The 19,258-nt window shown below is 37.5% G+C and overlaps 1 protein-coding gene across 3 annotated transcripts in view; it reads right to left on the bottom strand.

The window, feature by feature from the left end:
- Nucleotides 1–565: 565 nt before the first annotated feature.
- ogg1 (8-oxoguanine DNA glycosylase) overlaps nucleotides 566–19,258 on the bottom strand; it is a 56,494-nt gene continuing 37,801 nt past the window's right edge. For all 3 annotated transcript variants that reach the window (XM_081349590.1, XM_081349591.1, XM_081349589.1), the window contains exon 9: nucleotides 566–2,191. In XM_081349590.1, the coding sequence (XP_081205716.1) occupies nucleotides 2,151–2,191 (41 nt within the window). In that variant the 3' untranslated portion in view covers nucleotides 566–2,150. The remainder of the gene's footprint in view (nucleotides 2,192–19,258) is intronic.

The raw sequence follows: 19,258 nt of genomic DNA, 5'->3' as shown, positions 1-19,258 counted from the left end.
GATGGAGAGACTTTCTCAAATAGTTATAGGCTTTTGGGCCATGTAAGTGAAGAGTGAGGGCAAACTCCCTCTGCTCCTTTGTGTACTCGTGGTACCGTTTTGACAAGAGGTCTATCGGAAGATCTGAAATTCAGTTATAACAGACTAACTAATAAGTGTTCTTGAAATAATAATGGAAATAATAATAACAATGGGAAAGTGTACACATAAGATTTGCATAATTTTTTATTTATTTTTTATACCAGAGTAGAAATTGAGCCTCTCTGTCAAGTCTTCATTTATGAGGTTCTTCCCCTTCAGATCCTCCAGAAGATCATGCACAGTGCTCTTTGCCCTCCGTTCTCGGTCCTTCACATTCCTCTTCTCTCGTTCCAGACTCTCCACTCTAGCCAAGGCTTCACAGAGTCGGCCTTTAAATCAGTGGGAGATGCAGGCAATGCATATGTGTGGTCCTAGTAGAATGAAGGATGAAAATGTTTTGAGTAATGTTTATATCAACTGCAAGGGGGGTACAGTTTCTAGACCCAGGACCAGATATGATGAAAGAAGACCAGGAGTCGTTAAGTTCAATCAAATGAGTAAAAATTTACTGAAGAATATTTTGCAGTTAAATTGGTAGAGCCAGCGTCAAAGTCTCACGAGGAGGTCGCAAGCTAACTACCTTACACAAAAATCATACACCAATTATACCCTTTCCAAGGGCATGCATTCCATAAACATTCACTTCTGATTGGCTAAGAGAACATTGTCTAAACAATAATCTGCAACAGATAGATAAGTGGGCATATCGTCGTTAATCAGGACCGTTGTCGCCCAACTCCGAGATGTACGTTCGCAGTTACATCTCCGGGTCTGGGAGCGTTGTCTTCATATCCATAAATCGTACATCACAGAGTTCAGAACCTGCACAGAATGTCAAACGCACACACAACACTAACGAACAACAGTCCTCTTCAAGGATAAAGAATGCCAATGTTCATTATCTAAAAAGCAGCACACCATAACAGACTGATAACACATTTCACTCCTTAGGGAAACAGGAACGACAGTCATCCTTTTTACTCCCTAGAGAAAAGCACATGAGGAAATGCACTTAACAAACATCAGGTTATACTATGTATACATTGACCTTTAACTTATGCAGGCCTAAGAAACTAACCCCTGGTTTCACAGACAGGGCTTAAGACTAGTCCTAGACTAAAATGTAAGTCTGAGCTGTTTCCACTGAAATAAACTTGCACTGACTGATCTTAAAAATATATCAGTGCCTTTTTAGTTTTAAGATGCACATCGGTAATGTTTTTTTCTAAGCATGTTTATAAAAATTACTTAAATGTACTAATTGATCTATGGTCTAATCCTGGCTTAGTCTAAGCCCTGTCTGTGAAACCGGGCCTAAGAGTAAGAAAGTTGGATAAGCAACACCTGGGTGCAGAGTCCTTTAAATCACTCTCTAAATCCCAAGAGAGTTATCCTCAAAAGGCCCCTGGCTGTGAACATAATCCAAGGACACACTTTGGAATGCACCTGCAAGAGACTGGTTAAACACTCACAGAGACTACATGAATACATGGATATACTTGATTATTGAGATTTTTAATAAGAATAAAGTAATCATTAAAAAGGATATAGTTTTAACTGAAGAGACAAGGGATTCTGACCCCAACCCTTCACACCTGACACACATCCCCAGCCCGAATAGCTAGTACAATGTTATACTTGCTGGCTTGCATTCTTAAACATGCTGTGTTGAATATGCTTACCTGACTGACACACACAAACACAGACATACATACACAGACATACATACACATACATATGCAACAGGCATACAAAGTGTACTGTTATATGTATGTATTGTTTTATAATTCACCCAAATTTGTTCTTTTGTTATATACCTGATGTGACTGTCTGATTGAAAATGTGAGTGCTTTCCTCTTTAATTGATGTGATGGAAGTAAATTGTGACAAAATTGTTATTCGTTTTCATCAAAATGTCATTTTTGGTGGGAGACAGAGAGGTTTGAATATAAACAGGGCCATAATGCTCACAGCTCTTCTGGGTTTAACTAGAACAAATACTCACAGCATTAGGCAGAGGAGGATCAGTCTCTTGTAAATGCTGAGAACAGTCCACTAACAGGCTTTCCTCAGCTTTTATTGAGGCTTGTGTAGTCCTGGTTGCAACGGGCTAAAAAGGAAATACAAATATAAACAAATAACCATTTAATGGCAAGCTATTAAATCCTTATAATCTAGTGATGAAAAACCTACTCTTTGTAGATGAGTCGGGAAACTGAAGACTGATGGTTTAGCTCCATCCCTAATCCTGACAGTCTGACCTGTTTTGTCAAAGTGATCCGACTTGAAGTGCTCACTGCATAACACAGAGAAATCGCTTGCGGAAAAACCTTGCCTTCGTGTAGCTACTTCCCACTCTCTCCTCAACTCTTTGTCTTTGGGAAACCTTCAGTGTGTGAGAAAAGTGAGCTAGCCAACTATCTAGCTAACTAACTAACTAACTAACGTTACAGTAAGATTCACAATATGTCAGTCGCCTACCCGAAACGAGTACATGTCATAAAAGTCGTTTTTTAAGAAAATATAGATGATTTTTTAAATTTTCAGGAAATTTACTTTATAATATAAAACATAATATAAGCTAAAACTATACTATAAATCATGTCAACTCATGTCTCAACTTTCACAGCAAAGGTAACTAGCGGCATCGCAGTAACGTTAACTCCGGTGGCCAACTACGTTACTATTACTAATTATATAACGACCAAATACAGCCAGAAACAAATGTTCAGTCTTACTTGTGAAAAGTAATCCCCCGAGACCTGGTTTCGATAGTGCGGCGATTTGTACAGCCCCAAGCAGCACATGAAGCAGGCATTTTTCTCAACTCCCGTTATGAGAGAAATAGGAATGTTGCCCCCCGCAAAATGGCGGCGCCGTTGACGTACGCTCCAGCGGCCAATAGGGCGTCTATGTATATATTATGTCTATGAGTTGAACAACAAGGCTTAGCTACTAGTGAGTCTCCCCGGGATTTCGAGATCGCCCAAAATGTCCGGGATTCGGCTTTTGCGTTCTACAGTCGCCATTCATTATGTTTACTGTGGCGAGCAGGATGAGACTGAGGGGCGCGGGAGAACGATGAGAGGCCGGTGGCGTGATTACCGATGAGCAGGTCGCCCTGTTCTCAAAGACGCACCGGTCTCGTATCTCTCACGGAGGAGCGGGAATTTTCTTAGCAATGTTAAAACGCACATCAACCGATCACTTGTTTAGCGTTCATGTAAACACTACATTCAGATTCACCAATCGGAATGAATTCAGTTAGATTGAAACAAAGGTGTGCATGTAAACAATGAATGGCGACTGCAGAAAGCAAAAGCCAAATCCCGGACATTTTGGACGATCTCGACGGCCGGACATGTCCGGGGAAAAGAGGATGGTAACCCCTACTACTCAGTTTTCTCCTACTACTCAGCTTTCTCCACAGAACAAGAGCCTGCTAGCTTAACTTCCAAAGAAAGACGACTGACACTGTGTACATTCTGTGAGTGAGATCCCACCCTCTATGGGCGGGTTGAAAACATGCGGAATGAGCTCCTTCTACTGGCTGTAGTCTTTAGCCTCTGGCCAAAAAATCCTCAGATGACGCAAAATGACGATTTTTGCATCATCTGAGGATTTTTTCCAGACAAAAAAATACATAAATCTCTCGTCTCAGGGGGATATGAGGGTAGAAAGCACGGTAATTCGAAAATACTACAGGTTTTCTACTAATACAAAGCTCAATGCTAAATCCTGAAGTATCCCTTTAACCTCCTTTCTGAAACAGGCCCCTGAAAAATAACATTCTGGATAGCAACATATTGAGCAATTACAGACCAATCTCAAATCTTCCTTTCATAGGTAAGATCATTGAAAATGTTGTCTTTAATCATTGGAAAAGTTGTCTTTAATCAGCTGAACAACTTCTTAATCTCAAATGGATACTTTGACAATTTTCAGTATGGTTTCCGATCACATCACAGCACAGGGCTCATAAAGATAATAAACGATATTCAGTTAAATAGTGATACAGGCAAAACATCAATTCTGGTACTACCCGACCTCAGTGCTGCATTTGACACTGTCGATCATAACATATTTCTTGACAGGCTGGAAAACTGGGTCGGGCTTTCTGGGATAGTCCTAAAATGGTTCAGGTCATACTTAGGAGGGAGAGGTTATTGTGTGAGTATAGGTGACCATAAGTCTGAATGGACATCCATGACATGCGGAGTCCCTCAAGGCTCAATTCTTGCGCCACTCCTGTTCAACCTGTACATGCTCCCACTGAGCCAAATAATGAAAAAGAACCAAATTGCTTACCACAGCTATGCAGATGACACACATATCTACTTAGCCCTGTAACAAATGGACTTAATCCAAAATGCTCTAGGCCTCATAAAACCTCCCCCCTCTCCCCTGTTGTCATCGGCCCTCAAACCAGTTCTCTTCAAAGGCCTTTATCACCTCTGCTCTCCTGAACGATCTGAGCAAGAGACTGTGTCTTCCACCCTCAAAGACAGCACAAGAGTCCAGACTGCACTAGCCATTTGGTTAAAGACTATAGAGATAAACTCCAAAGGACATTTACTCCATTCTTACCCACAAACTTTCCCAAATGTTTATAGTATTTCTCCTGTGTTTTATGCATGTCCGGTCATCTTTGATTGGTCACCTCAACAAATGGGTGTGAACTGATAGGACCTTTAAGAGTATCTGATTAGTTCAGATCTTGGCTCAATCTCTTTGAGACAACATTCTCCTGTCTTCTTCCGGCAACTTCATCTTCAAGTTAACTTCTTTGGATTCAACTTGGGACCAAGTTATTTTCTTTGGATTCAACGTGGACCACCCCAAGAACCCAAACGAACACTTCAGCACACTCCAGGCGAAATCATCAAGAATCTCAAGAATCTCCTGCATCTGGACTTGTTCAGCAACCGAAGTCAATGCAAGTACCTGTTCGCAGCCTTTAGATACGTTTCTAAGTTATTGTGCCCCTTTAAGTTGACCCTGATTCTCTGATGTTTCTCGTAGGTTGTGGTTAACTGATTGTAATATTGCCATTCTCTTTTCTTCTCTCTCTCTTTCTTCACTTTTCTTTACTTTCTTGATTCTGTATACAATCTTTGCTTAGTTTAGTTGTGTGTGTAGCCTACCCTTGTTTCATTTATTAAACCATTATATCGACGCTTTATTGTCTCTGTGTTTGCCACATATCGAAGTCACTTAAATATCTTGATCTAGCGATACCTATGCTATTACCCTGCTAGAACTTCCTTTACTTTAGTTGGAAAAGGTTATTCTTTTTTGGCCAGGAAGATAATATATTTCCTAGAATTAATAATTGATTCTGCTTTCTGTTCATTGATTAAATAATTGTACTATTGATTCTGCTACAGTCAATTCTAAAAATAATTAAAATAATTATAATTAATTATAAACCATTAAAATTAATTATATATATATATATATATATATATATATATATATATATATATATATATATATATATATATAAAACGATTACAGCCCCATTGACTCCCTGTGCCAATGCAATGATGAAGTCAACAGCTGGATGTGGCAAAACTTTCTTCAGTTAAACAAAGACAAAACTGAAGTCATTACGTTTGGAAACAAAAATGAAGTTCTCAAGGTGAACGAATACCTTGATGCTAGGGCTCAAACAACTAAAAATCAAGTTAGGAATCTCTGTGTGATTCTGGATTCAGGCATTAGTTTCAGTAGTAACTAAATCAGCATCCTATCATCTCAAAAATATTACAAGAATTAGATGCTTCGTTTCCAGACAAGACTTAGAAAAACTTGTTCATGCTTTCATTACCAGCAGGGTGGGTTACTGTAATGGACTCCTCACTGGCCTTCCCAAAAAGACCATAAGATAGTTGCAGCTCATACAGAACGCTGCTGCCAGGATTCTGAGCAGAACCAGAAAATATGAACAGATCACACCAATCCTCAGGTCTTTACATTGGCTCCCAGTTACATTTAGGATTGATTTTAAAGTATTCTTACTGTTATATAAATCACTCAATGGCCTAGGACCTAAATACATTGCAGATATGCTCACTAAATATAAACCTAACAGATCACTCAGATCATTAGGATCACATCAGCTAGAAATACCAAGGGTTCACTCTAAACAAGGGGAGTCCGCTTTTAGCTACTATGCCAGCCACAGCTGGAACCACCTTCCAGAAGAGATCAGATGTGCTCCTACAGTAGTCACATTCAAATCCAGACTCAAAACACATCTGTTTAGCTGTGCATTTACTGAATGTTAAATGTATTATTCTTTTCACTCCTCTATCAGAAATCTTGCGAGGAGCACTGGTCAAGGCAAATTTATGGTGAAATTATTGTCTTTCCACTTCCGTATTATGGCCCCAAAAGTGCTCATTGGACCATTCAGAAGCTTAGAATGGCGCCTATAACCAATGCCATCATTATGTTTTGCAACAATTAGGTTGCGAAGGTCTTGAGACAGCTCTTTGCTTTTACCCATCATGAGATGTGTCTTGTGTGACACCTTGGCAATGAGACCTTTTTGTAGGCCATCATTTGGGACTGAACCAGCTGTTATTAATTTCCACTGACAGGGGGCTGGATTGCTTTTTAATTACTGTAAGGTTTCAGCAGTTGTCTTGGCTTTCCATGCTTTTTTGCGCCTCCCTTTCTTCATGTGTTCAATACTTTTTCCCTGTGTCATTTCACATTATTACACATAACTTAATTTCTGAACTTATTTTTGTTTGTTTCTTTGTATGTATGGCTTACCTGGGTTGTTACCAACATCTGGTGAAAATTTCATGTCTATAGCACCTTTGGAAATATATTTACTGAGAAAAATGATGACGTGTTCAATACTTATTTCCCCCGCTGTATCTTGGGCCAACTGAACCGACTTGCAATCCTTGCTAACGTCTTATGCTTGCCTAAGTGTCCTGACCACAGAACAGACTGCCCCAGAGTCAATGTGTGGCTTAATAGATATATGACGTACACTTCATCCTCAAGAGAAAGATTTTACATTCTTTTACAATCCTCATGGGTCATACTCAAGGATTGATTATATTCTAATCTCAAAACAGTTGGTGAGTCAGGTTCAATCTGCTTCAATTGGGAATATTGTTCTCTCAGATCATGCCCCAGTATATGTGGTCTTTACCACATCGAACTATTAAAAAAAAACACAAGATGGCGCTTTAACAATTCACTATTGCAAAGTGAGACCTCATGTTCCTTTATACAAGCGGCAATAGATGAATACTGACTTTTCAATGACGGCTCTGTCCCTGATCCTGGTATAACATGGGATGCTTTTAAGGCTTCGGCTTATCCAACACTGCTCGCTAAGTAAATGCCTGGGGTCTCATTTATAAACGTGGCTATAGATTTTAGATATAAATTTTCTTTCGATTTTCTGTCTAAAAGTGACCAAAAAGACACTTAACTCCAGCTCACCATCGGTGTCGCCAAACTGCTCCATCTCCAAAATGTTCGTACGCGTGGGTCAGAGTTTTTCGTGCAGGTGCGCAAATTTTCCCATCAAGTTTGTTTTTATAAATCACAACTTATGCGTCGGAAGTGGCGTACGCACATTTTCAGCCCCGTTTTGTGCGTACGCCACTTCCAACGCATAAGTTGTGATTTTTTGCAGTTTGGCGACACCGATGGTGAGCTGGAGTTAAGTGTCTTTTTGGTCACTTTTAGACAGAAAATCTAAAGAAAATTAAACATATACAGAAAGATAATACAAATATAATTTCACTCACCAAGCCTATCACTTGAAGCAAATATCCATCCCTTCTTAAATGACCGCGCCAGCGAACGCGTTGGGCTGTTTAGTGAAACTGACGCAAATAACAGTTTAAATAAATAAAATAATGATTTAAACTATGTTTTACTTCTGATATAAACATTTAGATTAAATATGCCATTCAAATTAATGGAGTTAAACACTTAAACATGAAATCATTACTGAGAAGTTACAATATTTTTTATATTCAAATTCAATCAATAGAAATATTTGTTGTGGATGCAATGTTTTTGAACACTTTTCCTGTGGCGTGCTGTGTTTTAATGTTTTAACCACAGAGATAATTGCTTATCATGATAATACCAGATTGTCTGAGAAAATAGTTTCATGCAAATAATGGCCAAGGCCTATCTGTTTCCATTAAAATATAAATCAATTAAAAATACAATTCAGCCAGTGGAAAAGATTGAGAAAAACTTTCTCTGAAATGTATTTTACACTATTTGATTTATGTATTCAAAAACAAGGCAAGGATAGGCAACTACATGATTTTTATTAATGTAATGTGTCTTGTACCGTTAAACGTTATCACGTGGATGAATAATCATATGCAAATGATATGCAGATGAGGATCTGCATAGTAAAACTAGGCGTTGTAAGCTCCATATATGGTTATTTCGGGGTGGAGACGCATATGTGCACAATTTTCCGCTGACTGGGATTTATAAAGTGAATTCTGCGCAGGTTCTGGCGTACGAAAGGTTTTATTAGTCTGAATATTTTTTTGCGTACGCCATTTTTGGCTTTCGGGCGCACGTACACTTTTAGTAAGGTTCCTACGCACAGTTTTATAAATGAGACCCCTGGAACGTGAAAAACTAGTTAAATTAGAAGAAAAGATTAGGACCCTGAAAAAACAACATATTCATCATCCAGACCCAGTAACCCTTAATAATTTAAACAGTTTGAAATTGGAACTAAATTACATAATACAGAAAAAAACTGAATTTGCTCCATTTTGCACAAAACAAAATTATTATGAAAAAGGTGAGAGAGTAGGTAAATAATTAGCCCATAGAGTAAAACAGCTTAATACTCAAAACTTAATTCCTTCTATTTTTGATGACAAAAATAAACTGACTACAGAGGCCGGGGAAATTAATAAGACTTTTAAATAATTTTTTTCCAAGATTTATATACATCGCAAGGGGAAGTAACTGTAGAACAGTACGACCGATTCTTCTCTTCCCTACTGATTCCATGTCTACCCTTATGAAAAAGAAGTTTATTCAAGTGTGCTATTAGTATACTTCTTTTAAACTAAAAATAAGAAAGTATACTTTCAGTCTACTTTTTATATACTTCTCAGAAATATACTCTATGTACTTCTCAGAAATATACTTCAAATTCCACTTAAGTATACTTGACTTATACTGACAGAAAAGTCAAAGTATATTTGGCCTCTACTTGTTGATCGAGATATACTTAAAAGTATAATTAAGTATTCTAAGTATTCTTGGCTTGTACTTGTGTTTACTATTTTGATTGAGTAGCTTATTAAACACTTTTTTAAAAACATAATATTACACACTGTCGTATAAACTAACATGTTCAGCTTTATATAGTAACAAACTTTCGGGTGGAATAGCTTATAGAGTAAATAAAATAAGCATGGAAAATAAGTTTATTCAAGTGTTCTATTAGTATACTTCTTTTCAACTAAAAAGAAGAAAGCATACTTTCAGTCTACATTTTATATACTTCTCAAAAATATACTTAATTACACTTAAGTGTACTTGACTTATACTGAGAGAAAAGTCCAAGTATATTTGGCCTATACTTGTACTCAATCTTTGGTAACACTTTATATTACGACCCGCAAACAACTGCGTAAGTAAACCGAAATTACGGTGTACGTTTCTGTAATTATAGTGTACTTCCGTGTAGGTATAAGGAAACAATAATTAAGTTTTGGGTAATAAAGGGGTAACAAGCAGATATACCACCTGCAAAGAACTTCGTAAGTAAACCGAAATTACGGTGTACGTTTCTGTAATTATAGTGTACCTCCGTTTAGGTATAAGGGAACAATATAAGTTTTGGGTAATAAAGGGGTACAACCAGATATACAAGCAAATTATTTATAATGTAATTATTTTAAAACTAACAGGTACCTATTCTGTTAATATATTCCAGGCAAAAATTGTACATCTGTTGTATATAAAAGTTGTTATCACATTTCTGGCAAAATATGTTCTTGTGCAATGTAGTTACAGGGTAATTTTGACATCTGTGGGTTATAAATTAAACTTCACATTGTATTGCAATGACACTTAAATGTCAGGGCAAATATACTGTGTAATTAAAAGTTTTTTTGTTTTGTTTTTTGAATAAGAGTACCTTTCTCTTTAATTACTGTGCAAATAGTGTTGTTTCGTATTGTTACATAGTAGTGTTTGTTACCCGTTTCAACTGTGTATTTACAGGGTAAGTGTAACTCCTGCGGGCTGTAAATTAAAGTGGCGCTTGTTACCCCCTTGTTCTGTGTAGTTACAGGGTAAGTGTAACTCCTGCGGGCTGTAAATTAAAGTGGCGCTTGTTACCCCCTTGTTCTGTGTAGTTACAGGGTAAGTGCAGTAAATATACAATAAAGGATCCCATTTAATTTCTGACTTTTATTTTACAAAAAAATGTCAAAACACTTTTTCATCTTAATAAAACATTGTCTTTTCTACAGTATACTCAAACAACAAAGTAACACATTATATCCCCCCCCCCCCTCCTTTATTTGCTTCTCTTGCTTTTCTTCTTCTTTCTTGTCTTGCTCTTCTTTTTATTAACTTCCACTGGGGACTCCTGAGGGCTGTGGCACTATAGGAACAGTAGAAAACTTTTATATACAACAGACGTAAAATTTTTGCCTGGAATATATTAACAGAATAGGTACCTGTTAGTTTTAAAATTATTACATTATAAATAATTTGCTTGTATATCTGGTTGTACCCCTTTATTACCCAAAACTTAACATATTGTTCCCTTATACCTACACGGAGGTACACTATAATTACAGAAACGTACACCGTAATTTCGGTTTACTTACGAAATTCTTTGCAGGTTGTATATCTGCTTGTTACCCCTTTATTACCCAAAACTTAACATATTGTTCCCTTATACCTACACGGAAGTACACTATAATTACAGAAACGTACACCGTAATTTCGGTTTACTTACGCAGTTGTTTACGGGTCGTAATATAAAGTGTTACCCAATCTTTTGATCGAGATATACTTAAAAGTTAAATTACTCAAAGTATACTTGGCTTGTAGTTGTGTTAACTCTTTTGATCGAGTATCCTATTAAATATACTTTTTTTACATCGGTATATATCGATATAAAACAGATATGTTTCTAATTCTGTGTATCTGAATTTTTGTGTAGGCTAGTCCACTGGTCTACATAGGAATTTACTTTAATTAAACTTTTCCCCACCATTGACTGAATTTTCCAGCTATCCATGTTTTCACTGGTATACGGTAGGGGGCGCTATGACACATCTTCTAGTACAGAATCTCCGGATCAAAACACAGGAGAAGAAGCTGAAACAAGTGATAGAAGATTGCTCACTCAAATGTAAAATAATGTGATCATCAAACATTAAACAGCTTGTAAATCAAAACTGCTTAATGTTTCCAAATGAAGCGTAACCCATTAAGAGAAAACGACTGAAGCTGTGGGGGTGTCGGACTCGATTTACTCCATCGGTGTTTGATCATCGTTCTGAATCTGATCAACACATAGTCTTTGACAAAAATGTGATTTTGTTTAAAATGTTGCCTTTCTTTATGAAACTTACAGACATTCAAGTGTTGATAAAAAAAGGATGCATGACGCTAATAAAAGATTTTTAAAATTAAAGTACAGTTAAAGGTATATTTCAAGTATAAAAAATAACATTTGAACATATTAGTATAGGCCTACTGCAAGTGCAAAAATTGTATATAAATAGTAAACTATAAGTATAATGTTAAGTTCACTTAAAGAAAACTTGTAGTATAAAACTACTAAACTATTAGTTTACTGAGAGTACACTAAAAGAAAACTTTCTAATATACTTGCGGTATAAAACTACTAAACTAGTAGTTTACTGAGAGTACACTAAAAGAGCAAAAATAATATAAATGGTAAACTATAAGTATGATGTTAAGTTCACTTAAAGAAAACTTGTAGTATAAAACTACTAAACTAGTAGTTTACTGAGAGTATACTTCAAAGTTGCTACAAGTATTAAAATAGTAAACTACTAGTATACCCATAAGTTCACTTGCAGTACAAATGAGAAACATAATTATGAACTAGTTGTGCACTTAAAGTTGACTACTGTTACACTTATAGTACACTTAAACATATACTTTTATATACTTCAAGTGGGGCAATTTAGTCCCAAGCGGTATTAAAATAGTACACTTACAAGTTTACTACTAGTACATATTGACATTAGTATACTTACTACATAAAGTATACTTAAAAATATACTTGAACATTACTCAAGTATACTTCATAAAATGAACTTGAAGTATACTTTTTTTTTCGTAAGGGTATCCACACAAGATAGTGACTCGTTAGAAAATGACATCACATTAGAAGAGCTTAAGGGTGCCATACAGGACCTCAAACCAGGTCGTGCCCCCGGGGAGGATGGCTTTCCCTCTGGTTTCTATAAAAGGTTTTCAGAGGTGTTAGCTCCTAAATTGCATTATGTCTTTCAAAATGCTCTGGTAAAGGGTAAGCTTCCAGAGAGTATGAGAACCAACATAACCACTCTCATTCATAAAAAAAGGGAAAGTGTGCAAGCTACAGACCTCTACATCAGTGTGCAAGCTACAGACCCCTTTCACTTGGTAATGTTGATGGGAAGATATTAGCCAAAATACTTGCAAAAAGAAAAGATAAACTACTACCTACTATTATACATCCTGACCAGGTTGGTTTCATCAGGGCTTGGTCTTCAGCAGACAATATGAGACGATTATTACACCTTATGTGGAGCTCTAGAAATAACATTGACCCTGTCATGGCCTTCTCCCTAGACACGGAGAAGGCCTTTGACAGAGTTGAATGGGGCTTCTTATTTCAAAAACTTAAAAGATTTGGTTTCGGACCATTATTTACTAAATGGGTAAACTTACTGTACACTGAACCAGTGGCATCGTTACTATGTAACGGTATAGTGTCATTGCGGTTTGAGCTACATAGGGGCACAAAACAAGGGTGTCCCCTTTCCCCTCTTATTTTTGCACTGGTCTTAGAGCCATTAGCTATTGCAATATATAATAATCCAGATATTAAAGGTATCATAGCGGGCCAGCAGGAGCATAAGGTACTTCTATATGCTGATTACATCTTACTTGTCTCCAGTAATCCATAAATGACAGAAGTAATGCCCTTGTCTAAGAATTGTCATAGGATAACAGGGGACCAGTGGCCATTTAGATGGGTCTCATCAGGCATGGTTTATTTGGGAATTAAACTTGTACCAATATTGGAGAGAATAATGCAGATTAACTTTCAACCAATTATTCAGGATATCCAAAATTTGTTACAGAACTGGAGTAAACTTACAATGTCCATTTTGGGTCGAATTAATTTAGCTAAAATGATAATTGTACCTAAAATGTTATTTATCATACATGCTTCCCCTTGTACTAACATCATCCCTTCTGAAGGAATACAATAAATATGTAGAATTCTTCATCTGGCAGAGGAAGAGACCCCTTTTTAATCGTACTAAATTGTATTCTGCTAAAGGTTTAGGCGGGCTCTCTCTTCCCAGAATTGACTGGTATCATTGGTCCTTCTCGCTCTCACAGCTGGCTAAAAACAATATGACACTCAATGAAGCTCCTGCTTGGGTGCATATTGAAAAATAACTAATTGCCCCCTTTCCAGCAGAGGCCTTCTTGACACAGCTTGCCCGATCAATACCAGACCAAAATCCAGTTCTTAAATTTACTAGGGAAAGCTGGAAATTGTGTCACCAACATTCAAAACAAACCCTTGGCTAACAACTAGAGCCTCGTGTGGCACAACACCAAATTACGAATAGATAGGAGGGCTTTCTGCTGGATACAGTAGGCTAATAAGGGAATATGGTATTTAGGTATGAGGGTGACATGTGGTCTCATTTAATCACTTAAAACAAACTTACAAACTATCGAACACTGACTTTTGGAAATACCTCCAAATAAGACATAGTCTCCATGCAACCCTTAAAAATGGTCCTGACCCACCAACGGATGTACAGCTTCTGTCTGCTGCTAACGGTCACAAAAAAGGGGATGGGCTCAGCTTTCTACGCCTATATTAGAGGTGCTAATGCACCTAATTTAATTGGTCTTAAAGTGGCATGGGAAAGAGATTTGAGGGGGGGTGATCAAGAAACGTGGAAGCAAAATGGCATACTAATGTTCATGAAATTCAATCCCAGTTGATAAATTATAAAAAATGTAACAGATGCTACTGGACTCCAAGCAGATTGGCTAGAATTAAACTAAGATACTGCATTATGCTGGCGGTGTAACAAAGATATAGGAACTATGGTACTATGGTTCATATGTTATATGAATGTGACATGGTGGAGGAAATGTGGGAAAAAATTGTACAATTTGTCAATAATATTTTTAGTCCGTCATTATATAAGAACCCTGCCTTGTGTATGTTGGGTATTATACCTTTATAAATATAAAAAGTTTGAACATAGCCTTCATTTGTGTCAATGTGCTTCTCTCGTCGCCTCACCTCCTTTTTTCCCGTTACCACACCCCCTTGTTTAGTCCTTGTTTGCCTGATTGTGTTCACATGATACTCATATGCTCTGCTCCCTATTTATTGTGCTTCTTTCCCTTATATCTGGGTTGGTATGTTGCAATGTGTGTTTGCTTGCCTGAACTTGTGTGTTTTGTTTGACAAAGATATGTGCAGTTACTCCCTGTCTGTTCAAGTGTATTTGATAGGTCTAGTATTTCTTTGTTGCTGTTTTAGTCTTTACTTTTTCTCTGGGTCATCAAAGTTGTTTTTGTTTTGTTTTCTATTTTGATTTTGTTGCATTCATAACTTGTTTGTAAGCTACAGTTATTTTTCTAGTTTCCTCTTCTCACTTGTTTTGGTTTCTGTAGTCATAGTAACTTTATCAGCCTTTATTTTAGTCTTTTTATCTTTGCTATCTCTTGTTGTCTTGTCAAGTCTTGTCATGTTTTGGTTCCCGCACGGTTTCTGTATCCTCCCTGGCTGCGGATACTCTCTGTCTGGCAGCTAGACACTCTCTGCCTGGCAGCTAGACTTCAGTTACATCTCCTAGTGTCAAGCTTTTGGTTCCTTGAGGTGCTGCCTGATCATCATTGTCATCCCATCTGGTCCTTCCTCTTTCTATCGTCACCCGGGGATGGTCTCAGCAGTAAACTTGCCTGTTCTCCTGTCGTCTGCCCTGCCCTACTGTTTGGACCATGTTCATACCTCACCCTTGTGCTGTGTATTGGCAATAAATATCACCCCCGCTCATTCTGCATCTGGGTCCTCTCACAGATAGCCATGACAGAATGAATGCAAGCTCCTTGGGAGAACACACGACTTTTGACAGTGAATGCAAAATAATTTTTCTCCCTTTTTTCATCACCATGTCCCTGTATAGGGATTGACAAATAAAGCCTCTACGCTATGAAGCTTTTCTCTGATTGTTTCGGGAACAGATTCGAAGCATCAGGAGTGTCGAAAACAGTGCCTTGTGGCAGGTCAAATGTACAGCAGCCATGAATCTGAGAGTGCAGCTCCATTGATTTATCCATTAGGCACAAATAAAAGCCTGACAATGTTACATGTTCAGTTTTTTTATTATAAAATTCACAAATTAAAGTGTTGTAATAAATTCAATGCAACAATAATAGAAATAAAGTAAATGGTGGTCTAATTATTTTATGGTTTTTATACTGCCTATATGCAGAAAATATGGTATAGATAGATAGATAGATAGATAGATAGATAGATAGATAGATAGATAGATAGATAGATAGATAGATAGATAGATAGATAGATAGATAGATAGATAGATAGATAGATAGATAGATAGATAGATAGATAGTAATTGGATTTGAACTTCCATAAACCTGTAGAGCAGTAACCTGTAGGTTTTTCTCTCTTCAAAAATTACATGGCTGGCAGCCTACATTGTAAAATGTAACCCCATTTGGCACATTTGTAATCCAGATTTGGTCATCTAAAAAAGTGTCTATCTGGGTCAGGGTGATCTAATCCAATTTTGACTGTCACAAAAAAAAAAAAGGATTACCTGATCCTGGATAGCAAAACATGGGATTTCCAAATCTAGATAATTCTGATCCGGATTAAACTTTTTAAACAACTGGGCCCAGATTTCAATACATCTATATATATATTGGGTTGTAAAATGGAAAACATTCTTAGATGTTTAAAGATGTTGTTGGTAATCATTTGGATGAGTTTGGATTTGGATGATTTTTTGTTTCTTGTTAGATCCATGATTCAGTTTAATACAACTTTTAAGTAGGGTTTAATCCTTTGTCGGAAGAGACTAATATTCCTTGGCCTTTTCTCATACCACAGTGAGAAGAGAGGAGAGAAAAAAAACTGCATGAAAAACTGGATTATTTTTGTTGGTTGATAACTTTGTTGTGTATTTCAGGGCAATTTGAAGATGTCAATATTCCAAGGAGGCTTCATTTGCCTCAACATATATGCTTTCATTTGGTGATGTTCTGAAGGCCTCAGATATAGACTATGTTTACATGGACAGCAGTAATCTAATTATTGACCTTATTCTAAAAAAGACAATATTCTGATTAAGGTTTTTAAATGAGTTTCTTTTACCCCTTTTCCACCAAGGCAGAGCTGGTGCTGGTTCGGAGCCAGAGCCTAGTTTCAAATCGGTTCTTTGTTTTTCCACCGCCAAAGCACCAGCTCCGAACCAGTAAAACTGGTTCTTAAGTAGCACCAAATCATTGCAGGGTCTAGAACGGAGCCAAGAAAGAACCGCTTGCGTCAGGGGCTGGGGGCGGGGTTACCGTGACCAACAAGACGAATAGAAACTTGTGACCGCCATTTTTAAATAGCAGCTAGTCGAGCTAATAGCAGCACGATTATAATATTCGTCTATGTAAGTTACGGCGAGCTGCACGAACGCGTTGGATTCCGATGTATTTTTGCAAACCCATGAGCATCCATAGTATTGCAACGTCCGTTATTGTTGATGGCTTGTTCGAGATGCATCGGAGCGGCAAGGACCGATCGGAGCTGCGGGAGTGTTTGGAGAGCATACGACTCCTTGTGCTTTTAGATCGCTATCGCAGTGCTTTGATGTCATGCGGCGATCGATCTGCGAGAAGCCGATGCATCTCGAACAAGCCTGCCGTGTTTGTGTTTGGCGCTACCGCACTAGCGGTTGCTGGGCAACATGAGACGTATACAGTGACGTAAGATCTGGCTCTGTTGTGGCTCTCTAGCCGGTGGAAAGGCAAACCGGTTCTTAGTAAGCTCGTCAGTCGAACCAACTCTGAACCAGCTCTGGCTCTGGCTCTGAACCAGCACCCGGTTCTTGTTGGTGGAAAAGGGGTATTTTAGAATATTCCTCTCTTTTTACCGTTTTACATGTTAAAGAACATGTTCTGATCAATTAATGGCACACGTCATTACGTTACCATGCCACGCCGTTCCCTCCACATCAACATACAGTTCGTCTTCATTATGGTGTTTCATTTGTAATTTTACAAAAGCTTCAAGTGCAGTTAATTATTTGTCATGCTATACGTGCAAACAGACGAGGGCAGATACAAATTTTGACGCCATACTTTGGCCACCTCTGACAACACTAGATCAGAATAGCTCCAATTTGCAAATCCCTTCTGCACATGTAGGATAAAAGGTTCTCTTTGAGACAAAGTTCGTAACAATTAGTTGTTGCAACATTGTTGTAAGTCTAACTCTGAAGCTCTAAAAAGAGAGATCCAAAGGAAGTTCTTCAAAAAGGGTATTTTGGGGAGTTCTAAAACAACAAAAGTAACAATGACCAAGCGTGTGCCCCCCATTTTCAAGACCTTCTGCACCAACTTCAGAATCTTCTTTTTATGGATCCTCCTGTGTTCGAGATTATACAGATCTAATCAACGTACTTCAGTCTTTGTGTTTAAAGGGGGTCGCACACCGGACGAGAAGCGCAATGCGTCTTTAAAAATCGAACACATTATTTTCTATGAGTGTACACACACCAGCAGAGCCATTTCAAAATTTCAGGATGCTGTTCAAAATCCTGCCACGCCACAGAGCGCCATTTACATAGTTTTATATTGAATGTACATTATAGTTGTTTCAAATCATCGTTAATGTACATAGTGACTTCTCCCTGTGCTGAAAGCTACATTTAGTTTTGCATTCATAGTTTAACTGCTTGAATAAAGTCTAAACATATAGGAAAATATATATAATAGGCCTAAACGTTACCCTTTCTAATCTTTCATTTTGCCCTGTTGGCCAATTTTTCCATTCATTAAATCATTAAAAACTTTTGCTTGTCGTGACCTCCACTTACTGGAGGTACCAGGTCACAACACACAAAGAAAAACTCAATGAAGCTGGGAAATACCCTGAATTATATGCCACAAACCATTGATTCTTTAAAGACAAAATACAGAAATCAGCTGCGTGGATGAAGATTGCAAATGTTATCAGATTTTCATGTGAGATTCTAAATTAATTCAGTTAACGTACACCCTGAGGTCAAATGTTTAGACTGCAGAATTATCAACAATTGTATAATTGTACAGTACAATCATAACATAGTACAGACAGAAATTATCTTAATTTCATAATGTCTTTAAACATAACAATATTGCTTGACCATAAACTGATATTAGAATGTGCGTGACCTGTTATGTCTGCATCAATATGCTATAATAACATATATTATTCTGTAGTGTTTCAGAATATACACGAGGGGAACCGGAGACATGACTGCACTGTTTTAGACTGGTTTGTTCGGCACACCGCAACAACAACAACCAACAGCACAGGAGTGCCCTCTAGTGGCCATCAGGTATTGGAACATCACTCAAATACATTACATCTTCTCCCTCCTTAATTCAGTCTACCCCGTATTTTTGCTTTTTAACATAATAACATCCATTCATCTTAGGAAATAACAGTTAGGAGCCATAAATTAGTAGCCCACCCTCAAGCAATACTAACTGACGTGTCAACTTAACTACTCACTCCAAAAGTATGTAACACTTTTAACACATTCAACTGTGTATATAACAGTTAAACATTTTACAGATCAAGTCTGTTAGGTGGTTTACGGGTTCTAACAGGAAATCTTCTCGCATTTGGGAAAGA

The sequence above is a fragment of the Scardinius erythrophthalmus genome, assembly GCF_964197995.2.
Source record: "Scardinius erythrophthalmus genome assembly, chromosome: 20".
NCBI lineage: Eukaryota > Metazoa > Chordata > Actinopteri > Cypriniformes > Leuciscidae > Scardinius > Scardinius erythrophthalmus.
The sequence above is the reverse complement of the archived record's forward strand: the minus strand, read 5'-3'. Positions and strand labels throughout refer to the sequence as shown.